Source organism: Neovison vison, chromosome 11 (genome assembly GCF_020171115.1).
Source record: "Neovison vison isolate M4711 chromosome 11, ASM_NN_V1, whole genome shotgun sequence".
Classification (NCBI taxonomy): Eukaryota; Metazoa; Chordata; class Mammalia; order Carnivora; family Mustelidae; genus Neogale; species Neogale vison.
Genome location: NC_058101.1, coordinates 106,069,567 through 106,084,904, shown reverse-complemented (window position 1 = coordinate 106,084,904; position 15,338 = coordinate 106,069,567). Strand labels below are relative to the sequence as shown.

Below are 15,338 nucleotides of genomic sequence, written 5' to 3'. Positions count from 1 at the left end.
ACACAGAGTCTTCAGTATTAACTAGTCTTTCAAGAAGCTGCAGAGTGTAGGGAAGGAGTAAGGTTGGGAAATCTTGGGGAGAAGCAGAGTCAGGAAAAGAAGAATATGTTAAGGTAAAAAAGACTCAAGCATGTTTGTGGACATGGAGAGAAGGAGAAATTCAGGAAAGGTCAATGGAAACAGGAAGAAGCTGTGGGAAAGATGAACACATTTGGAGGAACTGGTTTTAAGAAAAGATAAAGAATACAAGTCCTGATACAATGAAGAGGTGGAGAACAGATGAGGAAACAGAGCAGTTTTCAGGACGTAAAAGAGGAGGTGAGATAGCAAAGGTAGCAGATTCCAAAGAAAGACCTCCGTCTCACTAAAGGAAGCAAAGGTAAAAGTGGGAATTTTGCAGAGTAATGAAAAGATTTTAGAAGAGAGATTCTTGAAAATTTCAAAAGATTCACTAGAGATGCATAAAAGTAGAGGTAATACTGGTGAAGTGTGGGCTAAATTCAGAGAGGATTCAGGTATCAGCTTTTGGGATGTTTCCAACACAAAGACTAGAGCCAGGTAAAATGGTGCCTGGGGCAAGAAGTGTTGAGCTGGATCCAGAGCAAATTCCACTGACAGCCCAGCCCTACCCAGAATTCTCCTTCACCACAGTCTAGGGGCATCACGTGCCTGCCACTAAACCAGCTTTTTCTTTTCTTTTTTTTTTTTTTTTTTTAACCAGCTTTTTCATAAACAGCAGTCGATCAAAATCAATGAAAATAATCTCTTATATCATTTTATTACTTATGTAGTTTACAGTTTTAACTAATGGCTAATATAACCACGTAGAGGAAAGTAACCGATTTCTATTTTATGAACTACTGTGATTTTAAACAGCAAATAGCTTTTCGGTGAAATACAGCAGAGCTGTATCAACTGGACAGGACTGGAGGAGATTATGCTGAGTGAAATAAGTCAATTACCATATGGTTTCACTTACTTGTGGAGCATAAGGAATAACACGGAGGACACTGGGAGATGGAGAGGAGAAGTGAGCTGGGGGAAATCAGAGGGGTAGACAAACCACGAGAGACTGTGGACTCTGCGAAACAAACTGAGGGTTTTGGAGGGGAGGGGGGTTGGGGGGGTTGAATGAACCTGGTGGTGGGTATTAAGGAGGGCACATATTGCATGGAGCACTGGGGTGTGGTGCATAAACAATGAATCTTGGAACACTGAAAAAATAAGTAAATAGATAAGTAAGGCCAAAAAAAAAAAAAAGGAAAGAAATACAGCAGACTGGACATATATATTTATCTGTAGCCCCTCCTGAAACTCCTTAAAATAAATAAATAAAGGAGTCATCATGTCATAGGACAAAAAGAATGGGAGATTATATGACAACATGGAGATACTTATTTTAGAAAATGAAAAGTGGAGGATGCAGTCGAACTGACTTCCTATGAGAAAAAAAAGTCAACAAGAAACAAAGTGATGTGGGGCCCAGAACTTCAGAGAAGTTTAGGAAATGAAGGCACCAAGTACCTCGAACAGGTGAAGCATGAAACTAAAAATAAGAGAATTCATTGTAAGTTTATTAAGGAGCAATCAGAACCCCAGCTCTTTGCTCCGAAGACAATGCAGCAAGGCAAACACCCCACATGACTGGAGATTCACCCTTTGAGACTACTGAACCAGAGAGACTTTCACTTCAAGGACACAAGGCAAACTGAAGTCTGCAGTGAGATGCCGAGCTGAAGACGGGGTATTAAGTCCAAACTGCACAGTGCCCCATTCCTTTCTGCTCCCACCCCACTTCCAACACAGGCAGCCAGGAAGGCTCACCACCCTTGCCACCTCCAGGTAAGAACAGAGAAAAACCAACCACCTGAGAGAAAAGACCAATGGACAAGCCCTTCACATATGGGCTTCCTGATTAGTTCTTTTTTTTTTTCTATCTCATATTTTAAAAAGAATGCTTTCCACATTCAGTGTAATATTTCACTTGTTATGAAAGCACATAAAATCTGTCTGTTCTATCCCACTGATATGTACCAGTACTTAGAAGAGTGCCAAGAACATATCAGGTGCTCAATAAATGTTTGAGGAATGAATTAAATGTATTTAACAGCTATCAGACTCTGATGGAGATCCAAGCAACTCAAAAATATTCTCTCTGTATTTGGAGAGTATCATTTCATGTCAGTTGTTGACAAAGGAAGTGTCCCTAACATCGCCACATTTTACAGCTGAATTCCACTTCCCTGCACCTCAGTTTTAAAGATAAAAGGTACAACAGTTAACTTCTAAAAATAGCTGATATTAATGTTTCTTCTATTAGGAAAAAAAGTGATGCCTATCACTTTGTATTTACTGACACTGATTCCTAAAGAAAAGCACAAAAGGTTTTCTTTAGAGAAAGACTGATTACAGACTACAGGAGAAATAAGCCAGATGGTCCCCCTAGTGACCTAGAAAACCACCACTCTCCGGAGTACCACCCCTGCCTAAGCAATCAACACCTAATAAAAATCCAGTCCTTCTAAAGCTGTAGATTCACGCGGACATGACCCATTTGGTTGCATAGATACTGAAATGACTCCTCTACAGGGTTGTACAATCGTCACAGAGGGAGAAGAACAAAGCAAGCGTCACAAGCTGAGCTGTGAAACACTACCTCGTAGCAGTAACTGAGTAACTGTGCTCCCCTTCTTCCCTCATAACAGCTTTCTTTTATTCCCCTGTGACTCCCAGGTTGTCCTGGAAATACGCATGCTCCAGCATACAGGCACCTGTGGGCCGTGCACATGCGTGCATGCACACACACATGCGCACGTGCACACCTCCCCCCCTCTTCCCACACACACACTCCTATGAGTCCCATGGATTGTGCATCTACAGGGTCTGGAACTAGGCTATTAAGGAAGTCTCACTAATTTGTCTAAGTATGTAAAAGTTATAATCAAACTAAAGAACTGTTGAATAAAATCTCTCCTATCCTCTTAAAAGGTCACAGATACCCTTCCATGGCAACACATTTTTTTTAAATGCATAAAGCTATGGTTTTTATATGACTGAACACCAACAAAATACCAAAGGCAACTAAAGTTAAGTATTATTGCATATCTGAGTATTCAATGATGGACCAGAATTGTTTGGAATGAATACCAGTAAAGATATCCCTAAATCCTGGATTTTAATTATTGTGTAATTCTTTTGTTCTTCGTATAGTCCAGCAAAATCAAAAATTGTGCTATTATCATCTAGATTGTCAGATAATATGCATTCTATTAATAGAATGTCAAATTAGACTACTTTTCTTAACTTGCTCTTAGTTTCTTATTATTTTCAATTTGAAAAAACTTGACTGTTTTGAAGCAGGAGCAACAAGAATCATCAACAAAATTCTTAAGGCAATACTTGAACTTAGACATGAACCATGAATCTTCCATATCCTGTTCAATTCTCACAATGGAGCATCCAGGTTAATTATTTTTATTATATAAAATATTAGAGAGTATTTTAATTTTATTATTGAAATCACTATCATTTATATTACACTATCTACTGTCTATTAAAGCAATATCTAAAACTTTACGGCATTTCTTAAATTCTACTTCTTTCAATTTTTTTTAATGCGATATAAAGAGAAAACCGAAAATAATGGTACATTACTCAGTTTAAGTCTCTCTTCATTTAATACTATGCCTTCAACCAAAAGAGCCAGAAAGTCGACCCCATAAGAAATTAGTGTCAGGGCTATTTGTACGGTTCATTTCAAGGCCTGGTGCATGATTGTCATCCTGGAACACAACTTCTCTGCCTTCAGCGGACTTCCCATTCCTAGAAGTGTCTTTCCAGAATCCTAGCTTCATTACACTCTCTCACTAGATTTATAGCTTACTACTGTTTATAATTTCACAGTTGATTCTTTTTTTTTTTTAAGATTTATTGACTGACTTATTTAGAGGGACAGAGATAACAAGCAGGGTGGGGACGGACAGAGGGAAAGGGAGAATCTTAAGCAGACTCCACGCTGAGCACAGAGCCTAACACGGGGATCCATCTCAGGACCCTAAGATCATGACCTGAGCAGAAATCAGGAGTCGGATGCTTAACTGACTGAGCCACCCTATCGCTCTCCACAGTCATTTCTATTCAATATTGACAGAATTGTGCCATTCGTCTCCAGCGTTGATGTCAGGAAATCCAAAGCCATTTATTTAGCTTCTAGCGCCCTTGTATGTATATAGCCCATTTGGTTAGTCTCGAAGATTTTAGAACGTTCTTTTCTGAGATAGCTGCATGGTTGGCTCTTCTTTCTCATTATCTAATTCTCTGCTGATCTCTGTAGGGATCCTTCTTGATCAAGGAAGTTCCCACATATCACTCCCACATCACCATTTTCTTTAAAGAGTCCATTTATTTATTTTCAGAGAGAGAGAAAGACAGTGTGAGCCTGAGTAGAAGGAGAGGCAGAGGAGAGAAAGAGAAGCAGACCCCCTATTGAGCAGGGAGCCCAATATGGGGCTCAATCCCAAGACCCCGGGACTGTGACCCAAGTCAAAGGCAGACACTTAACTAACAAGCCACCCAGGGACTCCCCCACATCACCTTATTTTATTTAATCAAAGTACATATTGTTATGTGGTGTTTTCTAGTTTTACTCTTTTCTATATTGTCCATTAAATAAACTTTAATTTTACAAGAATTCATGTGCTTCTGACTCCCCAGTGCCTAGGACAGTGAGCAGGTACTCAATAAATGGTTACTGGGTAAATGAATAAAAGCCTGTGTACTAGCTTTACTTCCAGAAGTAGAGTAAGAATAACTTTTCAACTGATATTTCTAAATTACATGAAACAGGATCATGTGTAGAATCCCATTCTTGTCATGGTGTTTATATTTACTACAAACATGTCTTCTAGCAATAGTAAATTATAAATTAGGAGGAGTCCAAAAACTTTAAAACTAAAATTGAACTTTTGAGCAGTTCAATTTGTCTTCAGAAAGCAAAAGTCTCAGGCCAAATTATCTCCTTTCCTTACAAAAAATTCATAGTTATTAGGTTAAGAGTTAATGTCATCATCTTGATTCCAGTAGAGCAATGACCTAAAGAAGATAATCAGGCAAGGTATGCAAGCATGTAGGCTTCAGTATCAGATGACTTTGGTCCTGATACAAGCTTTGCCGTGTAGGAGCTACCTGTCCCTGGGTTTGTTATTTAACCTCTTTAAGCTACAGTCTCCAAATTATGACAGTACTTATCTCCTAGGCTATGATGAGGGTCCAACCAGATCATTCATTTAAAATTCCAGGCAGAGTCCCTGATCATTAATAAATGTTATCTATAATTATTGTAAGAAATTATCTATTTGAACATTTTCACATTCTTTGCAAAATCTTGGCTGAAAGTATCATTCATTACATTGCAAGAAATAATTTCCTCTCTTAGCTCAGTGCTAATACAAAAATGCCTCTTCAACCACACTTGAGATTTTCCTTAAACAGGTGGGGCAAAATATATGACTGATGATGTTTTCTTTCCAGAAGGAAACTCGGGTCATTTGCCATAACCTCTTCCAGATACCTTTTTTTCTACTTTTTATTTTTTCTTAGCTGGCTTTCCTTTTATTTTGTTTTCAGTATTTCTTTTTTATGTTGTGTTTAACTTTGTATCTTATGGCTCTACTATTTACCAACTGAGTGACCCTCGGGAACTTTTTTAACATCTGAACTTCCATTTCCCTGGTCTGTCAAATGAGAACTGTTGTGAGCACCAATGATACTGTCACCTAACACCCTTTTCAATATCTGCTCCTCTACTCCATCCATATGCCCTGCACCCGTACAAGGGCCCAACCTCTAGATTAGTCTAGAAGTAGACATCTAATTCAAGCCTGACCAAGGAGACACCTGCCAGGAATTTTGGACTTAGGACTGAAAAGAGTCTGGTCAGTTTCCTTCTAGTGACTGAAACTGCAAGACATAAACCTCAGGGGTCGCTAGTGGCTATTTCCCACATATGGAAGGAGCCAGTGCACAGCGAAAGAAGAAATTACTGTAAGCTATAGGGAAGAGGAAGACAAGGAGTTCTAATGGTTCTAATGGCTCCTAAGTTCTTGCTCTTCCTATAGCCTGGCTGTTCCATGAGACAGCCTACTATCTTTCCAATAAAGTCTCCTTTCTGCATACATAATTTGGGTTTGATATCCAGCACTTGAAACCAAAATAGTTCTAATATGTAGAAAATAAACTATTTTGAATAATTGTTATAAAAAATAAACAAGAGGGGCACCCGGGTGCCTTAGTAGGATAAGCATCTGCCTTGGGCTCAAGTCATGATCCCAAGGACTGGGGATCAAGCCCCGAGTCGAGGCTCCTTGCTCAGTGGGGAGCTGCTTCTCCCTCTGCCGCTCTCCCCCTACTTGTACGTGCTCTCTCTCTCTATGTCAAATAAATTAAAAAAAACTTTTTTTTAAATATTAAAAGTAAAAGTAAAAGAAATAAAACAAGTGCCTAGCATAGTACCTGGCATATAATATTCACTCAAGAAATGATACCTATTGGGGCACCTGGGTAGCTCAGTGGGTTAAAGCCTCTGCCTTCGGCTCGGGTCATGATCCCAGGGTCCTGGGATCAAGCCCCACATCGGGCTCTCTGCTCAGCAGGGAGCCTGCTTCCCTTTCTCTCTCTCTGCCTCTCTCTCTGCCTACTTGTGATCTCTGTCAAATAAACAAATAAAATCTTAAAAAAAAAAAAGAAAGAAAGAAAGAAATGATACCTATTAACATTACTTAGAAGTTGTGTACTAGCTTTACTTTACAAATTCTAAATCAATTAATTAATGAACACAATTTTAATAGATTATAAATCTTTTTCTTTTCTTGCAGTTTCAAAATTACTCAAAGGGATTCTTTGGTTTGGGATCTTGAAAGAATTGCAAAATAAGAGAAATGCTCTGATTAAGTTTGCTACAATATCACTGTATAAATCTAGGTAACTCATACATATACTTAAATAATCTAGAGAATAATAAAGTCTGAGATCCAGTAACCCTCCATTTCTTACTTAACTCACTTGTTCAGGGTAAATATATGGAGGAAAATTAGAAAAAGAATACAGACTAACATTCCACAGATCCCTCATACACAAAAATAAGTCAGACACATTTAAGTGTGTAAAATACTGATTTGGCTGCATTCACAGAAGTCTTCAGATTTTTATAAAGGATGCAATATAGCAAAGAAAAAAATGGAATCACCATACCTGTAGAGATACCACACTGACGTTATCAAAATGGATATGTCCATTAGGTTCTGTGACAGCTGGATTTGCATAACACGTCACACCATTGATGGCAGGTAATGTTTTAGGTTGATGAGTTTTCTCATGAGAAGGACCAAAGTCATCATTTCTAAAGTGAGTGTGATCATTCTACATAAAAAAAATTTAAAAAGCAAGAGGAGGTTATAAGAATAAAAAAGGATGGCTCACACAAAGTAGAGAGTTTAGAGCTTTTTATTTGTAAGAGAAAACTCACACATCTATTCAATATATAATCTTTTTAGACTTACAAATTTATCTTCATTTATTATGTTATGTTTTCTCATGTTAGGGTATATATGCCTTCTTATTTTGATGAACACAAATGAATACAGATTGTGCACATTTTTCTTGACATTAAATTATTGGTACTTATTCCAAATTCTACATTGTGAATCGTTTCTCTTATATTTATGAATATATTGACTCTTTTCTTTCTCCTCACATTCACAAGTCTAATAACTGAGCTGTTCACGTAATTATAAGAATAAAATTCCTGAGGCACCAGGGTGGCTCAGTCAGTTAAGCATCTGACTCTTGATTTCAGGTCAAGCTAAGATCTCAGGGTTATGAGATGGAGCCCTGTGGCAGACTCTGTGCTGGGCATGGAGCCTGCTTGACATTCTTTCTCTCTCTCTCTCTATCTTTCTGCCTCTCCCTCTGCTCATGCTTTCTCTCTCTCTTCCTCAAAAAAAATAAAATAAAATAAAATTCTTGCCTTATTTGCCTATAAAGCTATATAAAGTAGCTTTAAGAAGTCAAACAAACATTTTCAATAAAGTCTATTTACCTGACCATATGTCTTTAATAACATCTTAAGCACTCTTTCAAAAAAGAAAAGCAAGTAAAATCCACCAAACACAGCAACTGCCTTCTCAACATAGTTGTCACTTTTGGGATTGAATCCAAATGCCTGAGAGAGGGGGGAAAAAAAAATCAGGTAAAACAAGTAATTTAACCTGATTTCTGGAAAACAATACATCTTTCAGTATACAATTTTCATCAAAGTTCTAAGCCCATCTTCAGATCAGGTAATATGGGGAATTTAACCACCAAAATCACAAAACAAAAACTCTGAAACTTAAGTAACCAAACTGTAAGAGATCATACAGGAGTCTTATAACCAGAAGAAGTTCTATTACTAAAACCCCCAGAGTATCTTAGTTTCCTGACTATAAGATAGTTTCCTACCTTCAACAATATTTACCTTGAAAGAGAAAGCTTTTCATAGTAAAGGAGAAGCACTGATTCCCACCTTTATAGATAATATTAGATATGAATAATAAAGAAAAATGAGACACTGATAACCCATTTTCTCTAAAAGTAATATACTTGTCCATTATATCCAGATTCAAATTTTTAAAGCAAATATGACAAGCCATTTGGATTACTATTTTCTCAAGAGAGATCCATTTAAACCCAGAGGATCCTGGCTGGCCCTAAAGAGATAAAGAATTCAAGGGCAGGGCCCAAGAATGAAGAAGAAGAGATTTCTTTCACACCCACACATGCCCATGAGAATGAAATAATCTACTGTTTAAAGGACACAGGGCAAGAGCTAGGGTTTGAAATTATGAAGAGTCCAGGTTTTCCTACCAGACAAGATACACAAACTTAAATAAAAGCTACAATGAATGTCTGAGGACACTTTGTGGTATCTCTTCAGTAAATCTGACATTGCAGGCTCTTCAAAAAATAAATAAATAATAAAAGTCTGTAGAAAAATTAAGTTTACCAAATGCAAGACAAAATGAAGTTTCAGGCCCTCAGAGGTGTCCCAGAGCTGTCTGGGCACGTCCTGTGGCTGGCCTCCTAGAATATTAATTTTATCTCTGACACTGATATCCCCTGTAGCTTGAAACAAGCTTTTTCATCTACTGTGATTCAGCTCTCTCTTCTTCAACGCTATCAACCAGACCATAAAATGCTGTGAGAATTATGGAGCCTTAAAATGTACAAAGTGCTAAAACATCCAAAAGGAACAATTATTCACAGAAACAAACAACCAAGATCCTTACCTCTGGAATAAGCTGGAAAATGGCATTTGAAAACAGAGTCCCAATAGCCAGACCCACGAAAAAGGTCAAAACCTTAGGGAAGTAAGATTTCTTTAGCAGTGGAGTCAAAATCAATCCGAGGAGAGATGCCAAATTAATAACTGTCACTGACAGGAATCCATATCCCCAAACTGTAGATCAGAAGTAAAGAGCAGAAATTAATCAGAGCAATGAAACCAAATGAAGTCTTACTGTACAAGAAGCCTGAAACAACTTTTTCTTTGAAAGCCTGAAACAGATCTTCTTTAAAATAACAAGATCTTAAAAAAAAAAAAGGGCGCCTGGGTGGCTCAGTGGGTTAAGCCTCTGCCTTCGGCTCAGGTCATGATCTCAGGGTCCTGGGATCGAGTCCCGCATCCGGCTCCCTGCTCAGCAGGGAGCCTGCTTCCTCCTCTCTCTCCCTGCCTGCCTCTCTGCCTATTTGTGATCTCTCTCTCTGTCAAATAAATAAATAAATAATATTTTTTAAAAAAATAAAATAAAATAAAATAACAAGATCTTCTCAACAAAATTTATGCAGAGAACTGTGAACATAAATGCAGAATAATAAATACTAATAGGAATACTGCTGATACTGTCATCAGCCCTAAACTACTCAAAGGCTCAAAGAATTTTCTAGCTTGCAGGAGATGTGGAAGACATCTGGAATGGTGACAAACCACCTAAACCCCAAAGGCTCCAAGTCACCTACTTTCATCTGTAGCTCAAAGCCTCGTTTAAAACTCAGCCTTTCAGAGGAATATAGAGGCGGTATGAGTTTCAGGGGAAAAGTACAAAATGATGGGTGCAGGGTAGGGGTGGAGATGGGTGGGTAGAAGTTAGCTTCAAGGTGACCCGAGTTGCTGATACTGCGCTTGTCATAATCACTGGTCTGCAGGATTCTGTGGAGTGCACTTCTTTGGGAAGGCAGCACCTCGGCCCTCCAGCTGAGGCCCCCAGGACTTGGACTCAGCCCCATGCGGTGAGCACTCAGGAGGGAAGCACGTGGGAACCAGAGAGTAGCTTGTGTTGACCAACTCTCCCAGATCAGGGCAAAAATACCTGTGCAATGAGGACTCTTATGACAGAAGGAGGTGGCAAGTCTTTTGACTCTCTGTCCTGCAAGATCAGGTACCCAATAGGTGCATAATATTGCTTACAATGAAATGAATGAATGTTATCCTAAGCTCTACAGTGAGTGGCGTGTGTGACCTCCATTTCCCCAATCATCCTGGGCGGGGTGGGGGGGGTTGATTTAAGGACACAATGGGAGTGCAAGCGAAGCATACCCAGGACACCTGCGGTCAGCAGTGCAGGCCCCTGAACCGCGCAACATGGCTTTACCTCCGCCCTACCCGCTGTGCACCAAGGACAGCGTGAAAGATGAGGAAGCTGCCTCTGCCCTCTCGCTTCCTTAAAATGCCCAGAAAACATTTTTAAATGTTAGGCCCCTTTCCTTATGACACTCTCGGTGGAGTACCGTAGCAACACCTAATGCTAACGAGTATTTGCCACTGCCAGATACATGGTAAGAAACTGACATGGAGGGACACCTGGGTGGCTCCATCGGTTAGGCAGCTGCCTTCTGCTCTGGTCACGATCCCGGGGTCCTGGGATGGAGCCCCGAGTCGGCTTCTCTCTCTCCCTCTGCCTGCTGCTCCCCCTGCTTGTACTCTCTCTCACGCTCTCTGTCAAATAAATAAAATCTTGAAAGGGAGAGAAAGAAAGAAAGAAAGAAAGAAAGAAAGAAAGAAAGAAAGAAAGAAAGAAGGAAGGAAGGAAGGAAGGAAAGAAGGAAACTGACATGTATTCATGATCCTCACAAAACTCTGTGAGGTAAGGACTACTATCTCCTTCCCCATACAGTTGAGGAAACCAAAGCATTCGGAGCCCCAGTGAGATGCCCGAGCCATGCAGACAGAAAGCTGGATTTTGAACCCAGGCAGTCTGGCTCTAGGGCTGACAAATGTGAGCAATATGCTTCATTACTCCCATAGAGATATTCTAGTTTAAAAAAAAAAAAAAAAAAAAACCCATGGACTCAGCAAAACTGCAGATATTTTATATTGTGCTTCGTGAATATAAGGTTGCTCACCATTATTCTAGTTCAAGCGACTCTATCTACAAATAAACAACCTTAGCAAATGCTTATGGAGCCACACAGATAGACATAACCATGGTTCCTGCCAACGAGGAGCCTAGATCTTCTGCATGGGAAACTGGGAAATGTGTAGGCACATATGCACACAAGGCAATACAGGTTGTCTATGCTGCATACCAAATAAAATGAACAGAGAGTCAACATTCCTATTTCCATGACAATCATCACAGCACTGACCAAGACTTTATCTTCCCCAGATGCTTTCCTATCAGCTCCAGACCCCTGACCAGGCCCTGCAAAGTCATCTCATTAGAACTAGGAAGGTCCCACCTCATTCTCGTGTACTACCTTATCACCTAAAACAATACTATCTACTCCCCTCAGACTCTCCCCTTAAAGAAAACTCGCAATCCCACCTCTCCCTCCATAGTATAGGGGATGTGTAGTTTCCTTTAACACAATAGCCTTCTGTCCCTTCACTAGCCTACATGCACTCATTCATTCAACAAATATTTATAATCTCATTAAGTAGACAGGATATGTAATGCTGAAACTGAAATAAAAACACAAAGAAGTTTCTCAGTACCAGACTGAGTCAAAATCACATACACTTATGAAACACATCGCCTTCCCCTTAGAAATCTGGAACCTCCACAGATAGCAGAGACGTTACAATCAATTTCAACATCTCATCCACACCAGTGAATTTCATAGATGACTGACGACCAAATCCTATCAGTTTTGCTGGAGACATATCTCATCCAGCTTCTCCGTCCTCCTTGCCAATGCCTTGAGTTCGGGCCCTCATCAGCACTCACTCCCTCTTCCGACGCATTATGACAGTCTTTCCCCCTACATGACATGGCCACCAACCAGACTCACTATCCTAAAACACAACTTGGATTATCTCATGTCCCTATTCGAGACTGCTGTTCATAAACAGACTCCCACACAACTTTTCCAGTGTTATTTACACACTTCTCAACATGGCCTTTATGCTAACACAATGCTTTCCAAGTACAGAATTACCTTTACTTGTGATTCTTTATCTGAAAACGTCTATCTTCCTTGCCTGAGAAACTCACGGGGTTTCTCTAAGTAGACTCCAAGACATCTTCTCTAGAGCTTTCCCAGCTCCCCCAGGCAGCTGTCCCTCGCTCCTCGGGCTTCCCATGGCTCTTTGGTTAAAGGTAATTGGACCACATACCATGTTTATAAAATCCTTATATTATGACTCCTTTGAATTAGTTTTACTTTGGTTTTTCTTGTCTTTGAAGGAACTCAGGATTGGCTCTATATTAAGTGAACAGTTACCTCAAGAATCCAGTGCTTTTCCTTACTTAAAAAATAATTTATTTGTGGGAGAAGAGGAGGCTTACATAGGGAACAGGAAATGGAGTGAACCTATGAACACATGTCTAAGAGGAGGGAAGACATAGTCTTCCTTCCCTGTGCCAGGCACTATTCCAGATATTTTCATGTATTAACTCATTTGATACCCCCAATAATTCTAGGAGGAACGTACTATAATTATCTCCATTTGACAGATGAGACAACTGAGGCACAGAGATACTGAATAAATTGCTCAACACAGCTGCACACACAACTGCACATTTTAAAATAAAACAAAAGCGTACACCGAATAAAGGCAATGTAGTGTCACATTAAACATCTTAGATTAGTAATAGTGAGTACTTCACGAGGTTCTCTAATTCTCCAGAAATTTTTCTGTCTCTTCTCCTAACCTGTCCCACCCACTCCAAGCCCCATTTCAGTTCCTAAGATAATGTGTACCCTAAGAGAAATTTCTGTCCTTATTGGGTCTCTGTCCAAATATTTGGTGCCTGTCTAATCTTGTAACTTAGAACTATTGATTTTCCATTTTATGACTTTACAGTGTTGACCCTGGAGTGCTCTCACTTCCTGCTTCCTAATTCTCTGATCCTACCCTCCTGGTTCCTAAGATAAAGGAAACCTGGAATTAAGGTTAAAAACATTTCTGAGTGTCAGTCACTTAGCTGCACGGAGTAGAGGACTTGCTTTTTCTGAAGCTTCATCTCCTACGTCCATAATTATGTACATGGTAAATATATTTTATTTAACAGACGTGTATATAGGGCCTAGCTACATGCTATACTATATTCTACACACTTTACAAATATTAAGTTATTAATCATTATAGTAACCTTATGATAAAGATACTGTTTCAGATAAAAAAACAGAGGTATAAAGACATAGTCATGTGCCCAATATAGCTGGAAAATTATAGAGCTGGGATTTGGGCCCAGGTAGGCTGGCTTCAGAACCTATGCTTTTCATATGTTATACACTATTAAATATTGATACGTAAAACATTTTCTGAATTTACTTTTAAATATAAAATGCAAATCATATTAAACAAACTTGTAGAGATACAAACATATTCCTATTTAGTATGTAATCTAGAAAAATATTTGCTTAAACAATTAGTTGTGAAATTATTGTTAGTCATAAAATCGCTAACTCTATTAATAAAGTATGTCTGGGGCTTTCTGTTCTTCGTGTTTGTAAATAAACTATAAAAGAGGATGTGGATCCTAAAGCTGAGACAGCTTGGGTTTTGAATCAGACTTTATCATGTACAAGTTGTATATTCTTGAGCAAACGACCTGGAACTCTCTGGACTCAAGTTTTCTTGGTCGTAAAATGCGGACAGCAGTTCCTATACCATAGAGCTGTATGACAGTAAAATGAGTTAACATAGGGCAAGTATCTGCAACAGTATCCACCATGTAGTGAGTACTACACAAGTTGGCTATTATCAGTATTTTTATCATTGTTGTAAGAGAGAGATCAAAGTATTCATATATACACAAAGGAATCCAAAAGTCAGTAGACTAAGAACTTCCTTTGTTGAGGTGTCCCTTTTCTTCTCCATCATTTCTCTCTTTTATAGTCCTTTATACTCAAGTCAGATGTGCTCACTCAGACCAGTGGCTTCACAGGCCATCACTAAACCCACCAATCTCTAGCCTTGACCTGTGCTCTGGGCACTAAATGCATGCATGTCACTACCTACTGAACATCCCTCTTTGTGGGTCTATGTCAATGTCTCAAACTGACCGTGTGAAAAACTACACCTGATCCTCATCCCTCGCTTCCCCCAGAGGAAACTTCTTCCAGTCTTCTCCATCCTGTGAAACAGCACAACCGTCTCTCCAGTTTCAGTGGTTCAAACCTAGATTCATTCTTCCCAACCTCCACATTCAGTTAGAGGCAAACCGTTCTATCACAGTTTCCAAAATCCATCCTGGATCCGATCACTTCTCTCTCTCCCTCACCCACCTTAGTCGAAGTCCCATCAGCTGAGCACCAACCCCTGGAAATTGCCTCCTAATTTTCTTGTTTCTCCTCTTACCCTACTATAATCAATTCTTCAAACTGCAGGTAGAATCATCTCTTACAAATCCAAACAAAATCATGTGATTCCCCCGTTTAGAACCCTACAGTGTCTTCACACCACATTCAGAACAAAGTCCAGTCAACTTACTGTACCCTACTAGGCCCCAGCAATCATTTCCTTCTATTCTCCCTCCTGCTTACCATGTTCCAGATGCACACACTTTCTAGCTATTCCTTACAGACACAAAGCTCATTCCCAAGCTTATGCTGACCATTCCCTTGACCAAGAATGTTCTTTTCCCAGAGAAGATCTCGCCTTGGTCCTCTCCCTCCCCTCAGTCAGGACTCTGCTCGAAAACAATCTCATCAGAAAGGCCTCCTGTCAAAAACCACATTTGCCCACTATTTCCTTCTATTCCTTGCCTACTTGATTTTAGCAGTTATCACCCTGAAATTATATTATTTAGTTGGCTGTTTTATAAACATTTATTATTTCTCTTCTCCATTATACTCTA

At 39.4% G+C, this 15,338-nt stretch overlaps 1 protein-coding gene across 1 annotated transcript in view; it reads right to left on the bottom strand.

Annotated features, from left to right (window-relative positions):
• Nucleotides 1-15,338, bottom strand: part of SLC39A8 (solute carrier family 39 member 8) — an 81,622-nt gene that overhangs the window by 39,107 nt on the left and 27,177 nt on the right. The window contains exons 4-6 of the mRNA XM_044224398.1: nt 9,324-9,493; nt 8,096-8,218; nt 7,249-7,416 (exon numbers count right to left, since the gene is read on the bottom strand). Of these exons, the coding sequence (XP_044080333.1) occupies nt 7,249-7,416; nt 8,096-8,218; nt 9,324-9,493 (461 nt within the window). The remainder of the gene's footprint in view (nt 1-7,248; nt 7,417-8,095; nt 8,219-9,323; nt 9,494-15,338) is intronic.